The 21,684-nt window shown below is 47.4% G+C and overlaps 3 protein-coding genes across 4 annotated transcripts; 1 reads left to right on the top strand and 2 right to left on the bottom strand.

Moving 5' to 3' along the window:
* Positions 1-4,655: 4,655 nt before the first annotated feature.
* Positions 4,656-10,624, bottom strand: LOC117836240 (succinate dehydrogenase [ubiquinone] flavoprotein subunit, mitochondrial). Its single transcript, XM_034715628.2, has 16 exons — positions 10,389-10,624; positions 9,862-10,014; positions 8,655-8,742; positions 8,330-8,476; positions 8,088-8,228; positions 7,082-7,167; positions 6,904-6,996; positions 6,760-6,823; positions 6,478-6,621; positions 6,201-6,388; positions 5,927-6,101; positions 5,666-5,836; positions 5,472-5,541; positions 5,267-5,387; positions 5,142-5,179; positions 4,656-5,033 (listed from the first exon to the last, which is right to left on the bottom strand). Exons 1-16 carry the CDS (start codon positions 10,467-10,469, stop codon positions 4,931-4,933), a joined length of 1,863 nt encoding a protein of 620 aa, XP_034571519.1. The 5' UTR covers positions 10,470-10,624; the 3' UTR covers positions 4,656-4,930.
* Positions 10,625-11,620: 996 nt separating this feature from the next.
* LOC117836241 (glucose-6-phosphate isomerase, cytosolic) lies at positions 11,621-18,547 on the top strand. 2 transcript variants are annotated; one of them, XM_034715631.2, is made up of 24 exons: positions 11,621-11,959; positions 12,064-12,130; positions 12,231-12,307; positions 12,405-12,486; positions 12,579-12,626; positions 12,868-13,023; positions 13,101-13,197; positions 13,288-13,330; positions 13,788-13,855; positions 13,945-14,029; positions 14,110-14,158; positions 14,496-14,568; positions 14,646-14,706; positions 15,843-15,909; positions 15,990-16,046; positions 16,148-16,201; positions 16,301-16,429; positions 16,936-16,999; positions 17,102-17,175; positions 17,262-17,315; positions 17,421-17,489; positions 17,584-17,673; positions 17,851-17,958; positions 18,184-18,547. In XM_034715631.2, exons 2-24 carry the CDS (start codon positions 12,080-12,082, stop codon positions 18,229-18,231), a joined length of 1,704 nt encoding a protein of 567 aa, XP_034571522.1. In that variant the 5' UTR covers positions 11,621-11,959; positions 12,064-12,079; the 3' UTR covers positions 18,232-18,547. The 2 variants fall into 2 exon arrangements, with proteins under 2 accessions (XP_034571522.1, XP_034571521.1); XM_034715630.2 differs by having other exon boundaries at positions 11,622-11,834.
* A 265-nt stretch (positions 18,548-18,812) lies between these two features.
* On the bottom strand, positions 18,813-21,684 carry LOC117836242 (proline-rich receptor-like protein kinase PERK15). The gene is made up of 7 exons (XM_034715632.2): positions 20,908-21,684; positions 20,273-20,779; positions 20,095-20,181; positions 19,931-20,001; positions 19,599-19,832; positions 19,335-19,496; positions 18,813-19,255 (listed from the first exon to the last, which is right to left on the bottom strand). The coding sequence occupies exons 1-7, from the start codon at positions 21,359-21,361 to the stop codon at positions 18,962-18,964; spliced, it is 1,809 nt and encodes a 602-aa protein (XP_034571523.2). The 5' UTR covers positions 21,362-21,684; the 3' UTR covers positions 18,813-18,961.

Raw genomic sequence — 21,684 nt, 5'->3', positions numbered from 1 at the left:
CTTCACGCTCTTAACAATATTTTCTTCCGAGTACATGAATGCATGAATCAGTTTGTTTTGCAAAAAAAACCTCAATAGGTGCATCACGTATATGAATGGAAAGAACACGGATTTTCCACTTATATGTGTGATCACATGAGCTATCTAAACCATTCATTTTTGAATTAATGGTGAGATGAATCATGAGTAGGTGAGAAGTACATGAGGTTAAGTAGTGGATCAATGGTTGGACGGAAAGAAATCAACGGTTGAAATAAGCAATGTAGTCATGTGTAAATGTGGTTTTACATTTTCCAAATGGAAACGGAAAAGCACGTGTTCAAGCCACGTTCTCAGGGTGATGCCGCCGACATGTAAATAGTTGCATAGGTATGAAATACAGTTATTTACGAACACACTAATAGCATATGGTCGCATATTCCTAAAAATACCTTCAATAGATTGGACTGTATAATTGTGATGTAGTTTCAAACATAGACATATGTATATGCATCCTTGTGATTGCATGTATGGACGACACATGTACCTACAAAATTACGTTCGAGAGATTTGGCTAACGAATCTTTTGAGATCGATGAAGTCATCAACAATGTATCTCCGTCGATACGTTTGTCATACCATTAAAAGAACAATGTAATGTTATTTTTTATTTCTAGATGGAATAATAAATCCAAAGAACGTGAGTACCAAACTACCAAATACCATTGCTAGTGTTGAACTAAAACTTAGATGGACAAATTGTACAAGTATACTCCCTCTGTCAAAAAAACCAGTCGTTTTAAGGATTGCTCTAAGTCAAACTTTTTTAAGTTTGATAAGATTATAGAAAAAATTATCTATATATGGTATGAAATAAGTGCCATTAAATTTATCATAAAATATATTTTTATAATATAAATTTGAAATTTAACTTAAAGACAAACTTAAACTGACACGGAGGGAGTAATCTATAACTAACGAAGCTACGCTTATGCTAAGTTTGCGCCTTGGCCGTTCTTGACCGATGTACAATTCCCTCCGCCACGTATCCCACGACAACATCGCATATCAGCATGACCGGTCGCGACTCGGAAGAATGGAAGCGTACCGTGTGCCGTTTCTGTGTGCGTGTATAAATCGTGGAGGACGAACAAGCAAACACACTGATCGAGAGATTGCAACCACGTAGCCCGAACGTACGGGACGGCCATGTCGTCGCTGGCCAAGCACCGACATGTTCGCGCATTCGATGGCACGACGACGGTCGAGCCGCCGCCGCCCATCCCCATGGATCTCCTCCTCGAGATCTTCACGCACCTGGACGTGGCCACCATCGTCCGCTGCACCGCCACCTCCAAGGCCGTCGCCGCGCCATCCTCGACAGCCCGGCCGTCTTGAGCCGCCGAGTCGAGGCCAACTAACGACGCCCTCCTACTAGTGTTCTAGTACGATCCAAGTACGGCAACCCGCCCGGCTCCGTCGGCCAGGCGCCCCCCCCCCCCCCCCCCCCCCCCCCCCCCCCCCCCCCCCCCCCCCCCCCCCCCCCGGAACCTCCGGTTCGACGCCGGGTTCCTCACGTCGGCCGAGCCGGTGGCCTCACGAGGCGGCCTCATCCTGGCTCCCTCAGGCACGCGTCTCCTGTGACTACCCACCCGCCTTGCTCGCTGTCGACGACCGCTCCTTCAAGCTGCTCGAAGCCGACGTGAGACTGCGAACGCAGATCTTGTCCTCCGATCGAACTGACCACCAGCCTCCCGCCGCGCTTCCCGCGCTCCGCCCCCGACTGTGGCTCTCACGCTGTCGTCCTCGGAGTCGGCGCCTCCTCCTCCGTCCATTGGCTGCATAGCGACTACAAGTGCATCATCCGCCTAGACATCGGCAAAGCCCAGGCGACGACGATGATGGAGCTGCCGCCGAGATGCACCGGCAGGGTGAGGTCCTTGTACTACGACCACCGCGCGCTCCGGCTGGCATCGTCGGCCGACGCAGAGCTGAGCCTGCTCGTCGCGGAGGCATGCGTGATATCCATGTGGACGCTGTCAGCCGCGGCGGCGGAGGAGGGAGGGTCGTCGAGTAGCTCGGCGACATCGGCGGCGAGGTGGACCAGGCAGGTGGTGATCCAGAGGGAGGCCATCGGCAGGGAGGATCTGTCCGGCGGCTTCTCGGCCCAGTTCTTGGGGTTCGGGGAGCTGAGCAGCACGGCGATCCTGCTTATAGATCAAATCGGGCTCGTCCGGATCAACCTGAGAACAAAAGACGCGCTCGTCATTGGATCAGATGGGTTCAAGGGAGTTAAAGTTAGGGAAAAGCTAACGCTCGCTCGAGTGTTTCTCTGAGCCTGAGCACTCGCTTTTTTCACTCCCCTATCCGGCTGCTCCCTGTGCCAAAGTGCTTCTTCTTCGATTCCGGCAGATCTCCGACGAGGTTAGGACTCTGGATTTGGGGTTAGGGTCTCGGGGTTGGGGTTGGGTTGGGGTCGAGTTCACCGAAGTTCGACGGTCTTTGAGGAAGGGTCGCGGCGGCAGGCCGGACCGGCGAAGGCTGCGGGCGGCGGCCGGCGAGGTACGGCGGCGATGGCGCCGCCGGCCGGGCTGTGGAGGACATCCGGTGGGTGGGGCATGGGCGGGGGCGACGGCTGCGGCAGCGACGGGGGGCGGGCAGGGAGGCGGCTGCCGCGGGCACGGTAGGGTCTCGCCGGAGCGCACCCTACCGTGCCGCGGCTGGGCAGTGGCACGCTGGGGCGGAAGCGGGGCAGTGGCACGTTGGGCAAACAAAACTTGAAGAAGAAACATGGTGTTGGCTTCTGCTAGCTGGAGGTAGAAGACGCAGGACAACCGTTTGATTTTCATCGGATGGCCATAAAAATCGAGTGCGAGCCTGCTCTAAAACACTCGAGTGTCCTGTAGACACTTAACGCCGGGGACCTACAGCTGTGCATGCACGAGACAGACTTGCCGTCTTTACTTCGAGCCATGAGATCTTTCTGATCCTGGATCTTTATTTGTTTGATGATCTGGTCGTTCATTGGTTGTTACTCTATCTTAACAAGCTTGGACTTCATCATTAGATACCCAATACATTGCGAGCATGCGGGCGCGACGCGCGAGCCCTAAAGAACCAGCCATGTCGTCCACCAAGCGGCGACGAGCTCGCACTTGCGACGGGACGGCGGCCGTCGGTCGGCCGGCCGCCTCCGTCCATCCCCTTAGATCTCCTCCTCGATATCCTCGAGCGCTCGGACACCACAACCATCTGCGCTGCGCGGCCACCTCCAAGCCCATCCGCAGCGCCCTGCTCGACCCGGCCTTCCGCCGCCGCCTCGCCCTGCGCGCTGCGGCCAACGACGACGCCCTCCTGCTCGGCGTCTCCTTCGTGTTCCGCGACCCCGCCACCCGCGTCGGCCAGCTGCCCCGGAAGAGCTCCCGCTTCGACGCCGTCCTCCTGGAGACGTTCGAGCCCGTGGCGTGGCGCGGCAGCGTGGTCATCCTCCGCCGCCGCTGGCAGGACAACTTCGACTTCGAGATGCGCGCCTGCAACGCCCTCACCGGCCACACGTCCCGGCTCCCTTCCCCGGGGCACGTCTGCGCCAAGTTCCCGCACGCGTAGCTCGCCGTCGGCGACGCCGGCCGCTCCTTCCGGCTGCTCGCCGCGACCTGAGCCTACGGACGCAGATCTTCTCCTCCGAAGCCGGCGAGTGGGGAGCCGTCGTCGAAGCCCGCCTCCCGCCGCGCTTCCCTCGCTACGCCCCCAAGCACGGCTCTTACCCCCTCGTCCTCGGGGACACCATCGTCCACTGGTTGTACGGTGAATGGCACGTCGTCGCTCTCGACGTCAGCACGGCAACGGCCACGGTGATCGAGCTGCCGCAGCACTACCGCTCCGAGATGTGTTTGTCCGGCAGGCCATTCGATCCGGCAGTTCATCTGGCTGCCTCGGCGGACGGAAGGCTGAGCCTGCTCGCGGAGGCCGAAGTCATATCCATGTGGACGCATTCGGCGGCGGCGGCGGCGGCGGGCTCGGAGGCCAGGTGGACCAGGAAGGTGGTGATCGATGGGCAAGTCATCAGCAGGGCTGGCCGCGACTGCTTGGTCCGGTTCTTGGGGTTCGGGGAGCGGACCGGCACCGTGATGCTGCAGACGGATGAAGGAGGGCAAGGGCTTGTCAAGATCAACCTGAGATCGAAAAAGGCGCTCGTCCTGCGCCTGTTCTTGCACGAGACAGACCTTGGCTCCTTGCTCCAAGCCATGAAACGTTTCTGATCATGGGTTTTTTGCTTTATTCGAATGGCTATCTTGAATCCTATTTCCAATGTTGAATTGGACTTGCACAGAGCATTATAAGCAATCTAGATTAAGCCCTCTTCGGAAGATGAGGAATTTAGGAGGATTTGAAACCTAGTATAAAATTCCAACGGGATGGCTTGTTTCATAGGAATTTTGGAGGAATCTTGTGAAACTTCTATGGACTTGTTTGCTTCAAGCCTTCAACATGTTAAAACCTCAGCGACAAGTTAAAGGAGATTGACAAGCCCTATAAATCACGGTTGCAGCTGTACTTGCATGAGACAGACCTGCCCACTTTGATCAAAAGCATTACCAACAACATGAAGCGTTTCTGATCATGAGCTTCTATAGCTATCTGATTCAGCATATTAAAAAAGTTATCTGACTCCGTAGTTGTTTGTGCACCTTTTGTTCATTCGAACTGTTTCATTGTACCATAGTACGCCATCATAGGTGCACCTACACGTTTTCTTTATTTCTCCCATAAAGGTAACAAGCATCAGGGAGAATCTCTCCAGAGTTGGCAATTACATACAGTTCTTTTGATCGGAGAGATTAGAGGGTACCTAGTTTATTTGAGATTCGGAAATCTGAAGGACAAAAATCAATCTGTTGTGAGGTATATCTTTCTGAGACGAGCGATATCATTAGCAGCCATGTAGAATAGATCAGTAAACTCGTGCTTTTGGTGGGAAAGATTGAACTTCGTCATCCAGGGTATTCATGTGAACTGGCCTGTATGCTAGTCTAACCTTCTCGTTCTCCCAATACCTGAAAGAGTATAATTTTGTCAAAATTCACATTTATTTCTCAAATAAATCAGCCACCAATGATATCTCAAAACAAGAATGGAAGGGACAACAAAGAGAAGACACTAACCCTAGTGAGTGCTTCATCCAGTTCTCATCATCTCTTGTCTGCACCAAGGAACAAGGAAACATTACCAGAAATGATCATATGATGTGCAAGGATGAGAGCACAAAGAAATGAAAAAAGCAACGAACCGTAAAATCTTCACGAGCATGAGCTCCTCTGCTCTCTTTGCGAGCCTCTGCTGAATGCATGGTTATGCATGCATTTATCAGCAGGTTTTCTAACTCTATGGTCTCTATCAAGTCTGAGTTCCTGTGGAAATCAAAGAGAAATGGCAGGTAAGTGAAAAACTTACAGGCTGAAGATGGACACACTGTTTACTGGTGAAGAGCCTACCATATTAGACTTCTGTCACTGATCTTGACATCATGGAAACTCTCCCATGCTTTGCTGATCAGTCCGCAGCCTAATAAGATGAATCAGTCATAAGTTATGCATACATACTTCACATTTTTTGCATGAAATCTGACATGCTTGCTACCTAGCTATTCAGATGGTTAGCATAGACAAAATCAGGAGCGCATTCATACCTTCCTTGAGAGTTTCCTGTGTACGGAAAACCGCAGCATTGTTTTGCATAACACGTTGCATGTTGAGACGAATCTTTGAAGTAGGCAACGATCCATTTGCATTCCTCAGCTTATCCAACCAAGCAATAGTCTTCTCTCCGACACCTTTTTCAAGAGGCTTCTGCTTCTCTCCTACAATGCAATGCAACCAAGAAATTCAATAAGGTACAAAGAGTAAAGCAAATAACAAAAACACTATTCAGCAATTTTGCATGAACTTGCCTGGTTTGGATATCTCAGCAACCCTGTTTGCACAAGCTCTCCCAAATACAACTATATCAAGAAGTGAATTTGCACCAAGCCGGTTAGCACCATGGACGGATGCACAAGCAGCTTCCCCAGCAGCCATCAGACCAGGAACAACAGTATCAGGGTTATCACCCTTTATATGCACCACCTAATATGCAAAACAGCGAGACAACCATCAGAACATAAACGAGCGTTTGTTCAAGTCATATGTCCATAATAATGTTATTACTGTCTATTCAAAGCATACCTCCCCATGATAATTTGTTGGGATACCACCCATGTTATAGTGCACAGTAGGCAAAACAGGAATGGGCTCTTTGGTAACATCAACACCAGCAAAAATCGCAGCAGTTTCAGATATACCAGGAAGTCTTTCCTTGAGAACTTCTGGAGGAAGATGGTTGAGGTGTAGGTAGATATGGTCCTTCAGTGGTCCTGAGACAAAATGATCAGAAAATTAAGTAGGTACGAGAACCAAAAAATCAGGTTGCTGCCTCAAGCATGAAATGAGAATACAGACTTACCCACACCACGTCCCTCCCTAATTTCCATCGTCATTGATCTCGAAACAACATCACGAGATGCAAGATCTTTAGCAGTTGGAGCATATCGTTCCATAAACCTCTCACCTTCACTGTTCCTAAGAATGCCACCTTCACCTCGAGAACCTGAAGAAAAAAAAATGATGCCATAGGAATGTCAAAATCCAATGGAGCCACAGAAGATATAAGTCATGCACAAACAAGAATTTGCAGGCATGTGATTTATATCTCCAAAAAAAAAACTAAGTTGCACAATAGTAAAACCTTCTGTTATCAGGCATCCAGCGCCATAAATGCCTGTAGGATGGAACTGCACAAACTCAAGATCCTGCAGTACAAATTGAACATGTATAATCAGAACATACACTAAAGTAACCAAAACAATCAGGTTTAGTCCCGAAGACTAACCTGAAGGGGTAATCCGGCACGTGCAACCATAGCGTTGCCATCACCAGTACATGTGTGAGCTGAAGTTGCTGAGAAGTAGGCTCTACCATAACCCTGTTTACGTGAAAACAAAGACAAGGCTATAATATTCAGTGAATAAAAAACAAACAATCAGTACTTACTACAGAGAGATTCTTACTCCGGTGGCAAGAATTGTATTTGAAGCACGGAAACGATGAAGGGTACCATCCTCCATGTTTAGTGCAATTACCCCTTGGCAGGTGCCTGGAAAATGAGTCTGCATTAATCAACAGAGTAACCATGCAGTGAAGGAAGCAATATCCATCACTACTGATATGAGCAGCAGCAAACCACAAAAAAAAGAAAATCAATTACTCCCTCCGTCCCAAAAAGAATGCAACTCTCGCTTCTCGAGGAGTCAAACAGTTTAAAATTTGACCAAATCTATACAAAAAAGTAGATGACAATCCTAACTGCAACGAGTAAAAAAAGGATCTTTAAAACAATACAAAGTTATATGTTGTGATAAGCACAAGCAACTAAAGAAACCACATTAGCAGTTAACTCAGCTGGAAAAATAATGAATTAACAATGTAAGTTGTCGAAGAATTGAACAACCACAAATAAATTAAACAAAAGGAAGGAATAATGTCAGTGTGACTGGCTGGCCAGCCATACGGTTCAAGGAGTCCAAAGCATGCAGTAGCAGGAGGTCAACAGAAGCACGCATCCAGGAAGTAGTTAGTTGCATTAGTTAGTAGCATGCACATGTGAGTTAGCCTTATCAATCTGTTAGCATGTACTTTGGGCTCTATATAAAGAAGGAATTAAGAAGGGAAAAAAATTCTTCTTGCTCGGCCATGGGCAGAGGCCCCCGGCCAGCGATCTCACTCCCTTTCACCCTAATCCCCACCATAATAAATAATTAAATGGCGAATACAACAGAAAGCAGAACTTCTGTGGCACCAATGGCAGTACATGAAGACAAAAAAAACATCAAGACCAGGTTTCCTAGACAAAGCCAACATTAGGCTGCAACCACATGAACAAAATGCAAATACAGTAGTAAGGAAAATGAACATTTCAAAACCCTACTTTCTGTTTAGCCACAGATCTTGGGTCTTCCATGGCGCCAGAACACACAAAAAAAACATAGCAACTAAAAAGAGAAAAGAATTATATACCTTCATTGTCCATGAGAAGGTCCAGTGCAAAATATTCAACAAAAAACTGAGTGTTGTGCTTCATTGCTTGACCATAAAGTGTGTGTAGCATAGCATGCCCTGTTCTATCAGCTGCACATGCACACCGATAGGCCTGCCCACCTGAAGATTACATATAGGCACACGAAAAAAATGGGAGAAGAGTAAGAAAGATGCAACAAATGCATACTTCAAGTCTCGAGATAAAAATAGAACACAGTAACCTTTTCCAAAATCTAAGCTTTGGCCACCAAAAGCGCGTTGATAAATTTTTCCATCTTCAGTTCTGGAAAATGGTAAGCCGTAGTTCTCAAGTTCTATAACAGCTTTTGGTGCCTCTCTGCACATATACTGAATAGAATCTTGGTCGCCTAGATGAATATGAAACATAACAAAGGGGTCAAAGAAAAGAAAATACCGAAGTGGATACAATATTTTTGATGTGACATAATCTTATAAAAGTAGCCTAAAGATCCAACATCCAAGTTCTTGAAACATCATCATGACTCATGGGTGCCTTTAAAAAATTGTCTTTCTATAGTAACTTACCCAACCAGTCACTTCCTTTGACTGTGTCATACATATGCCATCTCCAGTCATCTTCGGTCATGTTGCCAAGAGCAGCATTTATACCTCCCTGCCATCACATGTGTTAGTGGAACACAACTAAAACTCATAAAGCATTATCCAACAATACACAAACCCCAAAAAAAGTATTGCCAGTAAGTGTAGATCGAAGGCCTAGATTTAGAGAAGGCTGTTAGATTTATGCATTTCTTACAGGGCTACTACATTTTCTTTGCATGCACAGTGAGTTTTCATTTTGATCGTTTGCAAAGCAAACCAAAGGGGCAAACTAGGTATAGAACATGACAGCAAGGCAAAACAGCACGATTTTAAAATAAAATCATGAAAAATAACAAGCATCATGAGCAGTATTCATGACTCAGATGCCTTGTACAATGCTGAATGAACAAAAACCTGGCCCTCCCAAACTGAATATATTTTCAAACTAAATGGCGATCTACAGCGGTCACACTTGTGCACTTCCAGATTTAGACTCGGTTCATATTTTAGATGCCATACAAAATATACCGAATTACAATAAAACTCTAAAGAAATTCAAAACCACAAGGCATTCAGGGGGTCCTTTCTGAATGAACACCAATTCTAAACCCTGCGTTATTCTGTCATGAGGGAAGCTGTGACGTCAAAATGTCAAACCATCTCCTTTTAAGTAGCACCAACACAGTTTATAGGTTAATGTGCCTTAGTTGGGCATAATAAGCACACGTAGGATTTCACACCGAGGCTTGTAGTGAAATCAGATAGTCATAGCAGTATAGCACTACTAATAGACATCTTATATTGCCCATTCATTCTTGCAAAATATATTCCATCACACTGAATTATGATCTATCGCATTTTGCACATACAATTAACTTTTCACAGAAAAAAAAACATTCCACTCAGTTTATTTCTCCACTGATGTCTGTCATTTAACTTATTAGCAGTGGCCTGTAAATACAGCTTCACAAAATTCCCTCCTAATACCGTAACTTACACAGTCATACACCAAAACTATCATAGCGATAAGGCCATGTGCGGCATTTTACTAGATCTAATTGGACTGTACAAACTCTGGGCATCCCTTCTTCTAACTAAAACCCTTCAGATTTGCAGGTAATATGACATATCAAGTGCAATAAGCAGATCTGAGTGGCAACACAAAGCAGAAGTTCCAAATTTCCCGTACCTGAGCTGCCACAGTATGTGACCGCGTGGGGAAGAGCTTGGTAATGCAGGCAGTGTTGAACCCATGCTCCGAGAGGCCAATGGCTGCCCTGAGCCCCGCACCTCCAGCTCCCACCACAACAGCATCGTAGGTGTGATCCACCACCGTGTAGGACTGCAATAGCAGGCGTGAACCTCAGTCAATCAAATCAAGCACTGCAGACTCCAAAACACATGCACATTGCAAACGAGTAACGACTGAACCATCTTATAACGACCATCGCAAGCTCATGGCAAAATCCACTATGGAGCTGGCCGATAACACATAATATAATCTGCGACTGTCAACCCAGCGGTGCTATCACCAGATTTAATCCCGCAATTTGAATACATTTTTTTGAAAAAGGTCGCACTTAAACCACAACAAAGCCATCGCTGTCAAGATCACGAAGCAACAACAAAACACTCGGAAACATCCGGAACAGAAGCGGTGGGGGCACTGGACGCGACGAATTGACGCGGGGTGGTATGGTGGAGGCGAGGGGATACCGAGCTCGTGGAGAAGAGCCTGGAGGCCGAGGCGGCGGCCTGGGCCTTGCGGAGGCCCCGCGACACGCAGCTGCGCCACATCTCGCAGATCAGGGCGGACCACCCTTGGTCCTCGCGCGCGCGTGGAGGTTTTGGCTCGGGCGTGTGGGGATGGTAGCCTGGTAGGTGAGGAGGATGGGTTGGAGAAGGGAGGGAGGAGGAGGCTCCGGCACGGTGGGGGCGGCCAGGAGAGGCGAGGCCCGGGGGGCGGGCCTTGGCGGTGGGCCCCTCGGCCCTTTCTGTGCGCTTTTTGGTGTGCGAGCGCGTGGCGACCGAATGACCGGACGGTTTTGGCTGGCCTCGCTGTAGCGCTCAACCGCTGGATTTCCTTTTAACTAAGCTGCCTTCGTAATCAACAATCCAATCAGTTTGGCTTGTCTGTTGGGCACACATCCTATCCATGCATATGGCCTGCTATAATCTTGATTCTTCGTCCTATTTTAGATTAAATATGTTATTATCGCAAGCTTTTTTATTATAGTATTTTGCTAGAAAAAGTTTATTGCGAACAAGTTGAGCTCTATCTCTATTGAAATTGCTCCAATATAAATTATGCGACGCTTTTAGAACCACGGGATAGAAAAAAGCATGAATAGGCCTTAACTCGATTTATATAGCGTACGTTGCAACTTTTAATGTAGTCTGTCATTGGAGTTAGCCAATACAACTTTCTCCAATTGAATATGCATGCGAGCATATTGTTATAAATACATTTGTTATCTTGTTTGAACATTAAATAACACAATTAGATAACATAATTAGAGTAAAAGATATTGCGGGAGCACCTGAACCTTCTCAGGGAAGATGAAAATACTAGTATTGCTTTCTTGAAGTGATATCTTTTCATTGTACCAAATAAATCTCTATTTTATTCATACTAGGTTATGATGTTGTCATTATCATTCTGTCCTCGGATTGATCTAACTGTCAACCACTTATTTAATGTACTCCTATCGATTTTCTTTCTTAAACATGCCATGTGCTGCATATATATTTTTTTATATATAAATTTTTAAAATTTTATACAAACAAGAAAGGAAAAAGGATGGACTTACTGCAATTTTGCAGGACAAGCCCAGCTGCCAAAAAAAGCACCGAGCGCGTATCGAGGGCGGCCCGACCTCGGCGGCTATCTCGGCCGCCCTTGCCGCGCCGCGGTCCGCAGTTTGGCAGGCCGTGGGCGTCCACTCCAACCATATCAACCGAATATCCAATTCAAAGGGCGGGGAAACGTACGTGTAGCACCACCATCGTCTGTGTCCGTCCACCGTCGTTCCCGTCGGCCGCCCACGGGTAAAGGCAAACGAAGCAGCCAGGCGGCTAGGCGCTATACAAAATCCGGAGGAACTCGCAGGAGGCCAAGAGCAGATCCGCTTCCTCGATCAGCGATCGCCCCTTCCTTTCCCGGTAGGTGTCAATCCGCCCCCAAATCCCCACCTCGACCCCCTCGGTTTTCTTCTCGTTTTGGTATCCGCCGGGTCGCCTCGATCCGCAGCCCGTCGGGAGCAAAGCTCGATCCGCTGGTTCGATAGGTACGGGTTTCGGGGAAGGGGTTGTTCGCGATTAGCGATTTCGTTGGTCGTTTGGTTGGTTCCGGGGTTGTTGATTTGATTGGTTGCTTTTCCGGCTGCTGTAGACTTGGAGCGGAAGCCATGGCGTCGCCGGCGCTAATCTGCGACACGGAGCAGTGGAAGGCCCTTCAGGTTCGTGAACTCGTGGTCTCGCTCGCATTGCGCGGGCTCTATGCTCCGATTAGGCAACATGCTCACTTTTGGTTTCTGCTTTCACTTGTCGGTGGAGCAGGCGCACGTCGGCGCGATCCAGAAGACGCACCTGCGGGACCTGATGGCCGACGCCGACCGCTGCAAGGCAATGACGGCGTACGACCTCACCGCCTGTGCTCGTGATATTTTTCTTCTCCTGCGTGCGTGTTTGGATTCCGTTTGCTTAGCTGAGCTGAATGGTGTGTGGTTGCAGTGAGTACGAAGGGATTTTTCTGGATTACTCGAGGCAGCAGGCGACCAGCGAAACCATTGAGAAGCTGCTTAAATTAGCAGAGGTGAATCCTGTTTCACTTTTTTTTATATCATCAAAGAGACAGGGATTGCAATTTTGTGAGGTATAATTTGGGATCTGTTTGGTTTGTTCTAGGCTGCGAAGCTCAAGGAGAAGATTGAGAAGATGTTTAAAGGCGAAAAGGTATGCGTGATGATCTGAGACTGTTATTAAGCTGTTCGATCACAAGTGTTTATTCAGCATACAGTTCAGTGTGCTAGCCATGGAATATTGGGTACTTTTTATTTCTTTAGCTTGGATGTAATTACTTTGTGTTTCTTGCATTTTCTCTGATGCATAATATTGAATAATGTTCTTATTTTTTTTAGTTTTCCAGTTAGATTACTCTCATACATTTCTAACAAGAGTCAATTGGTTCTGTCAGATAAATAGCACAGAGAACAGGTCCGTGCTTCATGTAGCTCTTAGGGCTCCTAGAGATGCAGTCATAAACAGCGATGGGGTGAATGTGGTCCCTGAGGTTTGGAGCGTTAAAGATAAAATCAAGCAGTTTTCAGAGACTTTCAGAAGTGGATCGTGGGTAATTTTCAGACATTTCTTGGAAATTAAATGTGGCAGAAACTTCAAGGTTGATCACTGGAACTGCTTGTACTGCAGGTTGGAGCAACTGGAAAAGCATTGACAAATGTTGTGTTGGTTGGAATAGGTGGTAGCTTTCTCGGGCCTCTATTTGTGCATACTGCACTCCAGACTGGTAAACTATTGAGCTCTTGAGTCCTAGATTACCTAGAAACTTCCATGCATTTTTAAACTTACATTCCCAGAAAATATTGCTGATTTGCAGATCCAGAAGCAGCAGAATGTGCGAAAGGCCGGCAGCTGAGATTGTAAGTGTGTATTTGAAGCATGGCCATTATCATGTTTTAAGTGTGTATTTGGACCATGGATCTATGTGATTATCTATGACATCTCTAGTATTGAGCATTAGTTTGATGAAAGTTGAGTGATTGTCTTGTCCATGGCTACCTGATGTGTTGACATTGACACCTATGCTTGCAAAGATTTAATAGTCTTCACATAAGGATTTGTGTTTATGGTAATAAACGATAACAGAGTTTTACTTTCAGATGTCATAAACACCTCCTTAAGAGCTCTTTCCACTCATGCTGAAAATTCTAATATACATGGAACCTTTTAGATAATGGAATAAAACAAAGTATCCCAGCCTCTACACATGATGTTGTTTTGATGTGTTTATGATGTACTGTCTATGTCTTTATCATACTAGCATGTATGCAATCTTTATGCAATTCATCTAGTAATTCATGCCCCATTTTGTATCAGCCTAGCAAATGTTGATCCAGTTGACGTTGCACGAAGCATTAAAGATTTAGATCCTGAAACTACTCTTGGTATGCCTCACTTCATCATGGATTCTTTGTATGTGACTGATGAATATCTGCTGAAGATTTTTTATACTTCTTGTTTAATAACTGTGCAGTTGTGGTTGTATCGAAGACCTTCACAACAGCTGAAACAATGTTAAATGCTCGAACCCTTAAGGAGTGGATCATCTCTTCCCTTGGGTTAGTTTTAGTACCTTAAAGATCCTTTTTCACCCATTATCTTAACTTATTGTGATTGAGTTATAAATTTGACGTTTCAGGCCACAGGCTGTTTCAAAACATATGATTGCTGTCAGTACTAATCTTAAGGTACTTCTGGACCTTTTTACCACCCAAATTTTATTGAATCTTCTTTCTGAAGTCCGTGATATTTAGATTTGAGTTGGATGTATGGAATACTTCATATGTACCATATCTGTCTAATATACTCCCTCCGTTCCAAAATGTAGGTCGTTTTACTTTTTCTAGATACATAGATTTTGTTATGCACCTAAATATAGGGTTATGTCTAGATACATAGCAAAATCTATGTATGTAGAAAAGCCAAAACGACCTATATTTTGAAATGGAGGGAGTATTAGAATATTTCAGAAGATTTTGATTCTGATGTGATCAATTTCCAACTATACCATTTCTATTTATGAAGCTTGTGAAGGAGTTCGGAATTGACCCAAACAATGCTTTTGCCTTCTGGGACTGGGTTGGTGGACGCTATAGTGGTGAGATATTGTTTTGTATATGAAGATTACCAGCATAGCTAGTGTTTTGTGTCATAACTATAGTTCAAATTATGCAGTTTGCAGTGCTGTTGGTGTTCTTCCGTTATCTCTTCAGTATGGCTTTCCAATTGTCCAGAGGTATGCTTTCTAAACTTATATAGTTATATTTAGCTATTACATCCCTGATAAATAGCATGTTTTTTTTACAGTATAAAACAGTATGCATTTAAAGTTTTGAACACCATGGGCTCAAGTTCATGACTGCCGAATGAGCTTTTGTAGCTTGGACAAATTACTCCTGCTTTTGTTAAAGTTCAAATGTAGATCCAGGGCTGTTTCTTCAGCCTGCCAAATGAACATTTCTTCGTTTGGTCTTTTTGTGCTTATTAAGACACACACCCTATGTTATGCTGAAGTATATGCCAGATTGTGGCACTAAACAGTAGCATAAACAAATATAACACTTTTCTGGGAAGACTTTATTGGCTTTAAAGGGAAGATATGCTAGGAAATACCAATGCCGGTGCTACATCTTGGACATATGTGTCATATGCTGACAACCTTGATGTACTTGTTAAATGCTAGCATGATGCCAGTCAATTTAAATTGGTATCCGTTTTATGCTTTTGAGATAAGAATACGAGTAATAAAGGCAAAGAAGAGGGATATCGTTATTAACTGAACACAAGTCATAATGTGAAGAAACACTGAGGTTACAGCATCTATGGTCAATGTCTATCACAATTAACTGAAGTTTGCAACTTAAATAGCATGAGTAGAGTGACAAACAAATACGAGAATAGTTGAGAAATGTTCTTTCAAAAGGAACTTGCTCTTTCTGTACCATTCGTGATGGTAGATGAATAGCCGATCTCATTCTGTGTGGCAAAATGCCGAAATGTGTTGACTTAAGCGTAGTGGTGTCTCATGGTGTCGGAATTATTGTAGGATCTGAAATCATGGTGTTGGATTTTGTGTTTATGATAACAAGTAAACCTTCGAGTCAAACAATCTGAAAGGTGCAACCATTGATCCTAAAATTTGAACCTCAAGTAGACCACATCTTTTTTTTTCGATTGCCATTGGTGTTTTGCATGTTAAATTTAGAGCCTCCAAACAGGGCCTGGATTAAATCGTCAAATTCCTCATAAGTCTAATAACCATATCTTGTATTGAAGTATTAATGATAATGTTGGAAACCAGAGAAGATTATTTTCAGAGTAAGATCGAAGAACACCAGTACTCTCTTGACATTTCTTTATTACCTTTTGAAGATTTTTGGAGGGTGCTTCCAGCATTGACAACCACTTCTACACATCTTCATTTGAGAAAAATATACCTGTAAGTGGCTTTCATACAGTGGTTAATTTTTTCAGATAATCAGCAAAGTCAATGTCACATGTTCTATAATTTCTGGGCAGGTACTCCTTGGTTTGCTGAGTGTGTGGAATGTTTCATTTCTTGGTTACCCAGCTAGAGTAAGCAACTTTTCCATGGCTGAATTATTTCCAGTTATGAATTAGTTATTGGTACATGTTCTGAGTAGTCTCTTTTTTTTTGTCTATTGAATGTGTGCTAGGCAATATTACCATATTCCCAGGCACTTGAGAAATTGGCACCACATATTCAACAGGTACTTTACTATGTTTTGTTTTAGTACTATCTGAACATTCTCTTTTGGCTTTTTTTTTTGGGTCGTGGCATGCTGACATATGATTATTATGTTATAAAGCTTAGTATGGAGAGTAACGGAAAAGGTGTCTCCATTGATGGTGTTCAACTTCCCTTAGAGACTGGTGAAATCGATTTTGGTGAACCTGGAACTAATGGCCAACACAGCTTCTATCAATTAATCCATCAGGTAATAATATTACTTCCATACATGTGGCATTGTTACCAACTTGTAGCAATTTGTAAAGTTGTGCCACTTGATGTACATTATGATGTGCCTGGCACGGTACTATATCATGTATGAGAGTATGCCATAGGGAACTTTACTTCATAATCTCTGGTTGCTGAAATCAACTCGCAGTTAGATCTTGATAACATTTAACTGTACCCTTCCTTTCATGATTTGCCATATGCTTGATTTAGTATGTTATCATCCTGTCTGTATTGATATTTTACCTTTGCATGTTTGCATTTTACATGTGTCTGCACTAGGATTCCAATTATTTCTAAGTTTATAGCCAGCGCATTTTTTCAATCTGTATTACTGGGTTGATAAGTGATAATTTCTCAGAGTAATGTTGAAGACAGCCGGTTTTGTTCAGGTTTATAGAAATTGTGAAAGAAACTCGAGGATAAGTCTGTCCACCTATTGTGAATATGTATCTTTATTGATTGTGATTGTATTGGACCATGCAGGGAAGGGTCATCCCTTGCGATTTTATTGGTGTTGTAAAAAGTCAGCAGCCTGTTTACTTGAAAGGTATTTCCCTGGTACATCTGACTTCCGATGCTCTTGTTGACATTGTAATTCTTAAAATGCCTATTAAAAATTAAAGCATTTACAACTATACGTCTGTTATAGGGGAAACTGTGAGTAATCATGATGAATTGATGTCCAATTTCTTTGCCCAGCCTGATGCACTTGCTTATGGAAAGGTACATACTGAATGCCTATACTTTGGACATGTACGTGTTTGATAAATTTTCTTGCTTTGCTTACTGAAACTGACTGCTTTTTTCAGACTCCTGAACAATTGCAAAGTGAAAAAGTTCCGGAACATCTTATCCCTCATAAGGTGATTACTGTTCACCTATTACTTAAATCGATGCATCAGCATTATGCTTAAGAGTATATATTTATCTTTTCTTATTGAGCCATCCTGACATCTTTTTGTTAACAGACTTTTAAGGGCAATCGGCCATCGCTAAGTTTGCTGCTGCCTACACTATCCGCATATGAGATTGGACAGGTCTGTTTGCGTACATCATTTAAATTGCAACCATTCAATCCTCAATAGGATTCTTGGCTTGATATGGGAAAGTAACAATGTATATATTCTTCAGCTTTTATCCATCTACGAGCACCGGATTGCAGTTCAGGGTTTCATATGGGGAATTAACTCGTTTGATCAGTGGGGAGTGGAGCTAGGGAAGGTATGTGCTTGATCTTCTGTGTCTTGCTCCCATATTTTCATTTTGTTCGAAGTTCCAGTTGTGTTGGGCTCCCATCTGGCAAGTGCCACATTACTTTATTTCCCTGTTGACACGTCTGTACGTTGTGTTCTTGGCACCTGATTTTGATTACGTTCTTCCTGGAATTTGATGTTTCAGTCACTAGCTTCTCAAGTGAGGAAACAGTTGCATGGATCCCGGATGGAAGGGAAGCCTGTCGAGGGCTTTAACCACAGTACCTCAAGTTTGCTAGCACGATATCTGGCTGTATGCCCCTTTGCTATATACTCCCTCCGTTCCAAATTATAGGTCGTTTTGGCTTTTCTAGGTTCATAGGATGCATACAAACATCTATGAACCTAGAAAAGCTAAAACGACATACAATTTGAAACGGAGGAGTATGTCATAATTTCCCATTCTTGCCATAATAATAAAATCCATACCCAAAGGAAAATTTGGAAGCACTTACATTTGGGTCTATTCTTTTTGTAGGTCAAGCCATCCACCCCATACGACACTACCGTGCTGCCGAAGGTGTAAATTATATGCTTCTGATGCTACTTGCTAAGTTCTTACTTGGCAAGGTTCAGCACAAGTCTTTGTTCCTTTCGGGAGTTGTCACAGGCTCACAGCCAGTTTGGCAGTGCTGTAGTTTTACAGTTTTTGTGTACACCTACTCCTTGGAGAAGAAAACACAACGGCTGATGTTATGGAATAAATAAATTTACCTGGGGCAGCATGAGGAAACCGAAGAATGCCTTTTTCGATTTTTTGGGCGCTGTACCATATACCCGTGGAATTAACGTGTGTAAACTCAGTTGCAGTTATAATACCATACCTGTGTCTTTTGCTTGCACTTGGATAGTATTATGCTTTTGCTGCCGTGGTTTATATGGACTACAGCTACAGGATTAAACTTCTGGACTCTGGAGAGCACGCAAGTGTGGCCCGATACCAGCCTCTGTTTTTACTTTCTGTACCACTATCCCTCCAACCTTTCTGCGGTGAGCATTCTTGCACAAGCGTATGGGTATCTCTGTTCATCTACACATTCTCCGTGTGATTAATGTCTGTCGATATGCACATCGGCTTGCAGCCTTGCAGGCCGCGTTACAGGCGACTGGTGGCAAAGAGGCAGACGAGCGAGCATGAATTGCAACTTGCGAAGGGGCAGGACGATCGCGCAATCAACAACTGGCGCGGCGAGCATGAATTGCAAGTTGCAACGGCCTGGCATCACTGGCGTACACGACAGGTCGACAGCTGCCTGCTACCGGCGCGACTGACCCTTCACCGGACTCAAATCGTCGTCGGAGAAGGACCCCTCGCTCTCGATCGGCGAGGGGCGGCCGAACCCGGTGACGGTGCCGCTGTACTCCGGGATCGCCATGGGCGCCTGCCTGATCCGCTCCATGTCTGACGTGTACTGCCCGGGCGCCCTGTTGGCATTGTACGAGGCTGCGGCCGCCACCGGCGCCGCGGGGCCAAACGTCATGCTCTGCCCCGGCCGCACCCCCTCGTTCAGGTCCTCCAGCGACATGTCCCCCTCCAACGCCCTCACGATCTGCAGCCAAGACACAACATTCCCATTGCCATCACCTGAGCTACCCTTAGCACGTACTGGTGAAAGAAGTGGCGAGTACCTGGCTCATCTTGGGGCGCTTCTTGGCCGAGTGGCGCACGGCGGCCGCGGCGCTGGCGACCAGCCGCGCCATCTCGACGGGGCCGTAGTTGCCGTGCAGCCTCGGGTCCGCGACGCCGTCGTAGTCGCCGTCGGCCAGCGCGCGCGACAGGGCCGGCCTCGCCTGCGGAGACACGCAACAGAGGTAGGCAGGTAGCCCCGGTCAGATCGCGCGAACGCATGCGCTGCGCTAGTAAACCGTGTGCCAGGGTGAAGGACGACTTGCCCAGTCGACGAGGCTGTCCTCGAGGAACGAGGTGGCGGTGCCGCCGGTGTCGACGGGCCGCCGCCCCGTCAGGAGCTCCAGCAGCATCACGCCGTAGGAGAACACGTCCGACTTCTCCGTCAGCTTCCCGCTCGACGCGTACTCCGGCGCCAGGTACCCGAACGTGCCCATGACGCGGGTCGAGACGTGCGTGTTGTTGTCGGAGGTCAGCTTGGCCAGCCCGAAGTCCGCGACCTGGAACACAAAGCACGAGCCGCTGCAATCAGATGCCGCAGAAACAGTGGAGTCAAAATGACCAGAGCTATCATTGGTGTCATCTTTGATCTTTCTACCTTTGCTTCGAAGTTGTTGTCGAGAAGGATGTTGGCGGACTTGATGTCGCGGTGAATGATCCGAGGATGACCTTCACGGTTACATCACAAATGAAATACCGCATCACCAACCAAGCTGTGTTGACGACAATGCAGAGGACAGAAACTGGATAAGGGATGCTCACAGTCTTCGTGCAGGTAGGCGAGGCCTTTCGCCGACCCCAGCGCGATGCGAAGCCTCGTCGGCCACTCCATCACCGGCTGCCCTTTCCCTGCAACCCCAGAAAAGTCAGACCACGGCATCTGGCTTATCGCAACGAGGCCAAAACGTCGTGCGCGCGCTGAACTGGTACCGTCACTGACCGTGGAGGTGGAACTCGAGGGTCTTGTTGGGCACGAACTCGTAGACGAGCACGCGCCGCGCGCCGGCGATGCAGTAGCCGACGAGGGACACGAGGTGGCGATGGTGCACCCGGCTGATGATGTCCACCTCGGCCTGGAACTCGCGCTCCCCCTGCCCGCTCCCGGACTTGAGTTGCTTCACGGCCACCGCCCTGCCGCCGGGGAGCACGCCCTTGTGCACGTACCCGAACCCGCCCTGCCCGAGCAGGTTCGCCGGCGAGAAGTTGCCCGTGGCCGCCGCGAGCTGCTCGTAGGTGAAGGTGCCCTTGCCGAGGCCCAGCGCCTCGTGCGGCGAAGGCGGTGGCAGCGGCGGGCTGGAGTACAAGCCGGAGGTCATGTCGGCTGGCGGCGCCGGCGCGTGCCAGCCACCCCCCGGCGCGCCGAAGGTGCTCATCGTCGCCGCCGCGCCGGTGTCGCTCTGCCATTGCGGCTGCGGCCCGCTCGGGTAGTACGTGCTGTTGCCTGCGGCTGCAACGGCATTGGGTGGACGTTAATTGACGTCAAGCGAGTCTAATGTCTCCAGGGCGAGCACGCATCAAGAATCAACAGCAAGCAAGAACCAGGAGTAGACGACGGCGATGGCAGTGGTGCTTTACCTTTGTACACTGATGACGAATCTGCGTAGTAATGCATGGGATTGTGAGGCCTCTTCCTCCTCCTCGGCGCGGTCCTCCTCGAGCAGCAGACGCAGGCCGCGATGAGGATGACGAGGAGCGCCACCGCGCCGGCAGCGGCGAAAACGATTTCCACCATGGTGGGGCCGCCATGGTGCACGGAAGCCGGTGGCGAACTGCCACCGCCACCGGAGCCTCTAGACGAATGCTCTGGTGGAGGGTGGGTCTTGGCCGGTGAGAACGGAGCGCCATGGGACCTCGCCGGCGCCGGTGGCGGTGGCGGCGAGGCGTCGCTGTGCCCGGATGGCGCCAGAGAGGATGAAGCCGTCGGCTGAGACGAGGAGTCCGCTGACGGCGGCGGAGCGGTCGAAGGAGAAGGCCTGCTCTTCGCCGGCGACGGAGCCGCCGGCGGGCTGGTCGAAGAATTAGACGACATGACGGACGGACTCGCTCACGTCCGCGGCGCCCCTACGGGGTGGGGGCGGGATGAGGAGGAGGAAGCCGCAACGGCGTCGCGGCTCCGCCCCTCCCGCTCCCGGGCACGCGCACGTCAGGGCAAGCAGCGGAGGCCAGGCCCTGCGCGCCCGCTACCCGGGCACGCGCACGTCAGGGCATTTCATCCACCCCGCCGCCATCTCACGAGGGGCGAAAAATAGCAGAGGGGAGAGGAGGATCCATCCTCATTCCCCTGCTCGCTGCCCTCTTTCTGTTTCTGTTGCGTTCTGTTGTGTTGTTGATCTTGGCGGGTGGTTGGTGTTT

This window comes from Setaria viridis, chromosome 9 (genome assembly GCF_005286985.2).
Source record: "Setaria viridis chromosome 9, Setaria_viridis_v4.0, whole genome shotgun sequence".
NCBI classification, from domain to species: Eukaryota; Viridiplantae; Streptophyta; class Magnoliopsida; order Poales; family Poaceae; genus Setaria; species Setaria viridis.
Note: the sequence above shows the minus strand (reverse complement) of the source record. Positions and strands in the feature narration are given on the sequence as shown.

Coding starts and splice junctions, on each gene's coding strand:
- LOC117836240 (XM_034715628.2), bottom strand. CDS start 10,469: ATGTGGCGCAGCTGCGTGTCGCGGGGCCTCCGCAAGGCCCAGGCCGCC. Junction 6,824..6,903: donor GTGCCGGATTACCCCTTCAG/GTTAGTCTTCGG, acceptor TTTGTACTGCAG/GATCTTGAGTTTGTGCAGTT. Junction 5,034..5,141: donor TGGATGAAGCACTCACTAGG/GTTAGTGTCTTC, acceptor ATACTCTTTCAG/GTATTGGGAGAACGAGAAGG.
- LOC117836241 (XM_034715631.2), top strand. CDS start 12,080: ATGGCGTCGCCGGCGCTAATCTGCGACACGGAGCAGTGGAAGGCCCTT. Junction 16,202..16,300: donor TGGCACCACATATTCAACAG/GTACTTTACTAT, acceptor TATGTTATAAAG/CTTAGTATGGAGAGTAACGG. Junction 17,000..17,101: donor GCAGCCTGTTTACTTGAAAG/GTATTTCCCTGG, acceptor CGTCTGTTATAG/GGGAAACTGTGAGTAATCAT.
- LOC117836242 (XM_034715632.2), bottom strand. CDS start 21,361: ATGTCGTCTAATTCTTCGACCAGCCCGCCGGCGGCTCCGTCGCCGGCG. Junction 20,182..20,272: donor CCTCGAGTTCCACCTCCACG/GTCAGTGACGGT, acceptor CTGGGGTTGCAG/GGAAAGGGCAGCCGGTGATG. Junction 19,256..19,334: donor AGCGCCCCAAGATGAGCCAG/GTACTCGCCACT, acceptor TCTTGGCTGCAG/ATCGTGAGGGCGTTGGAGGG.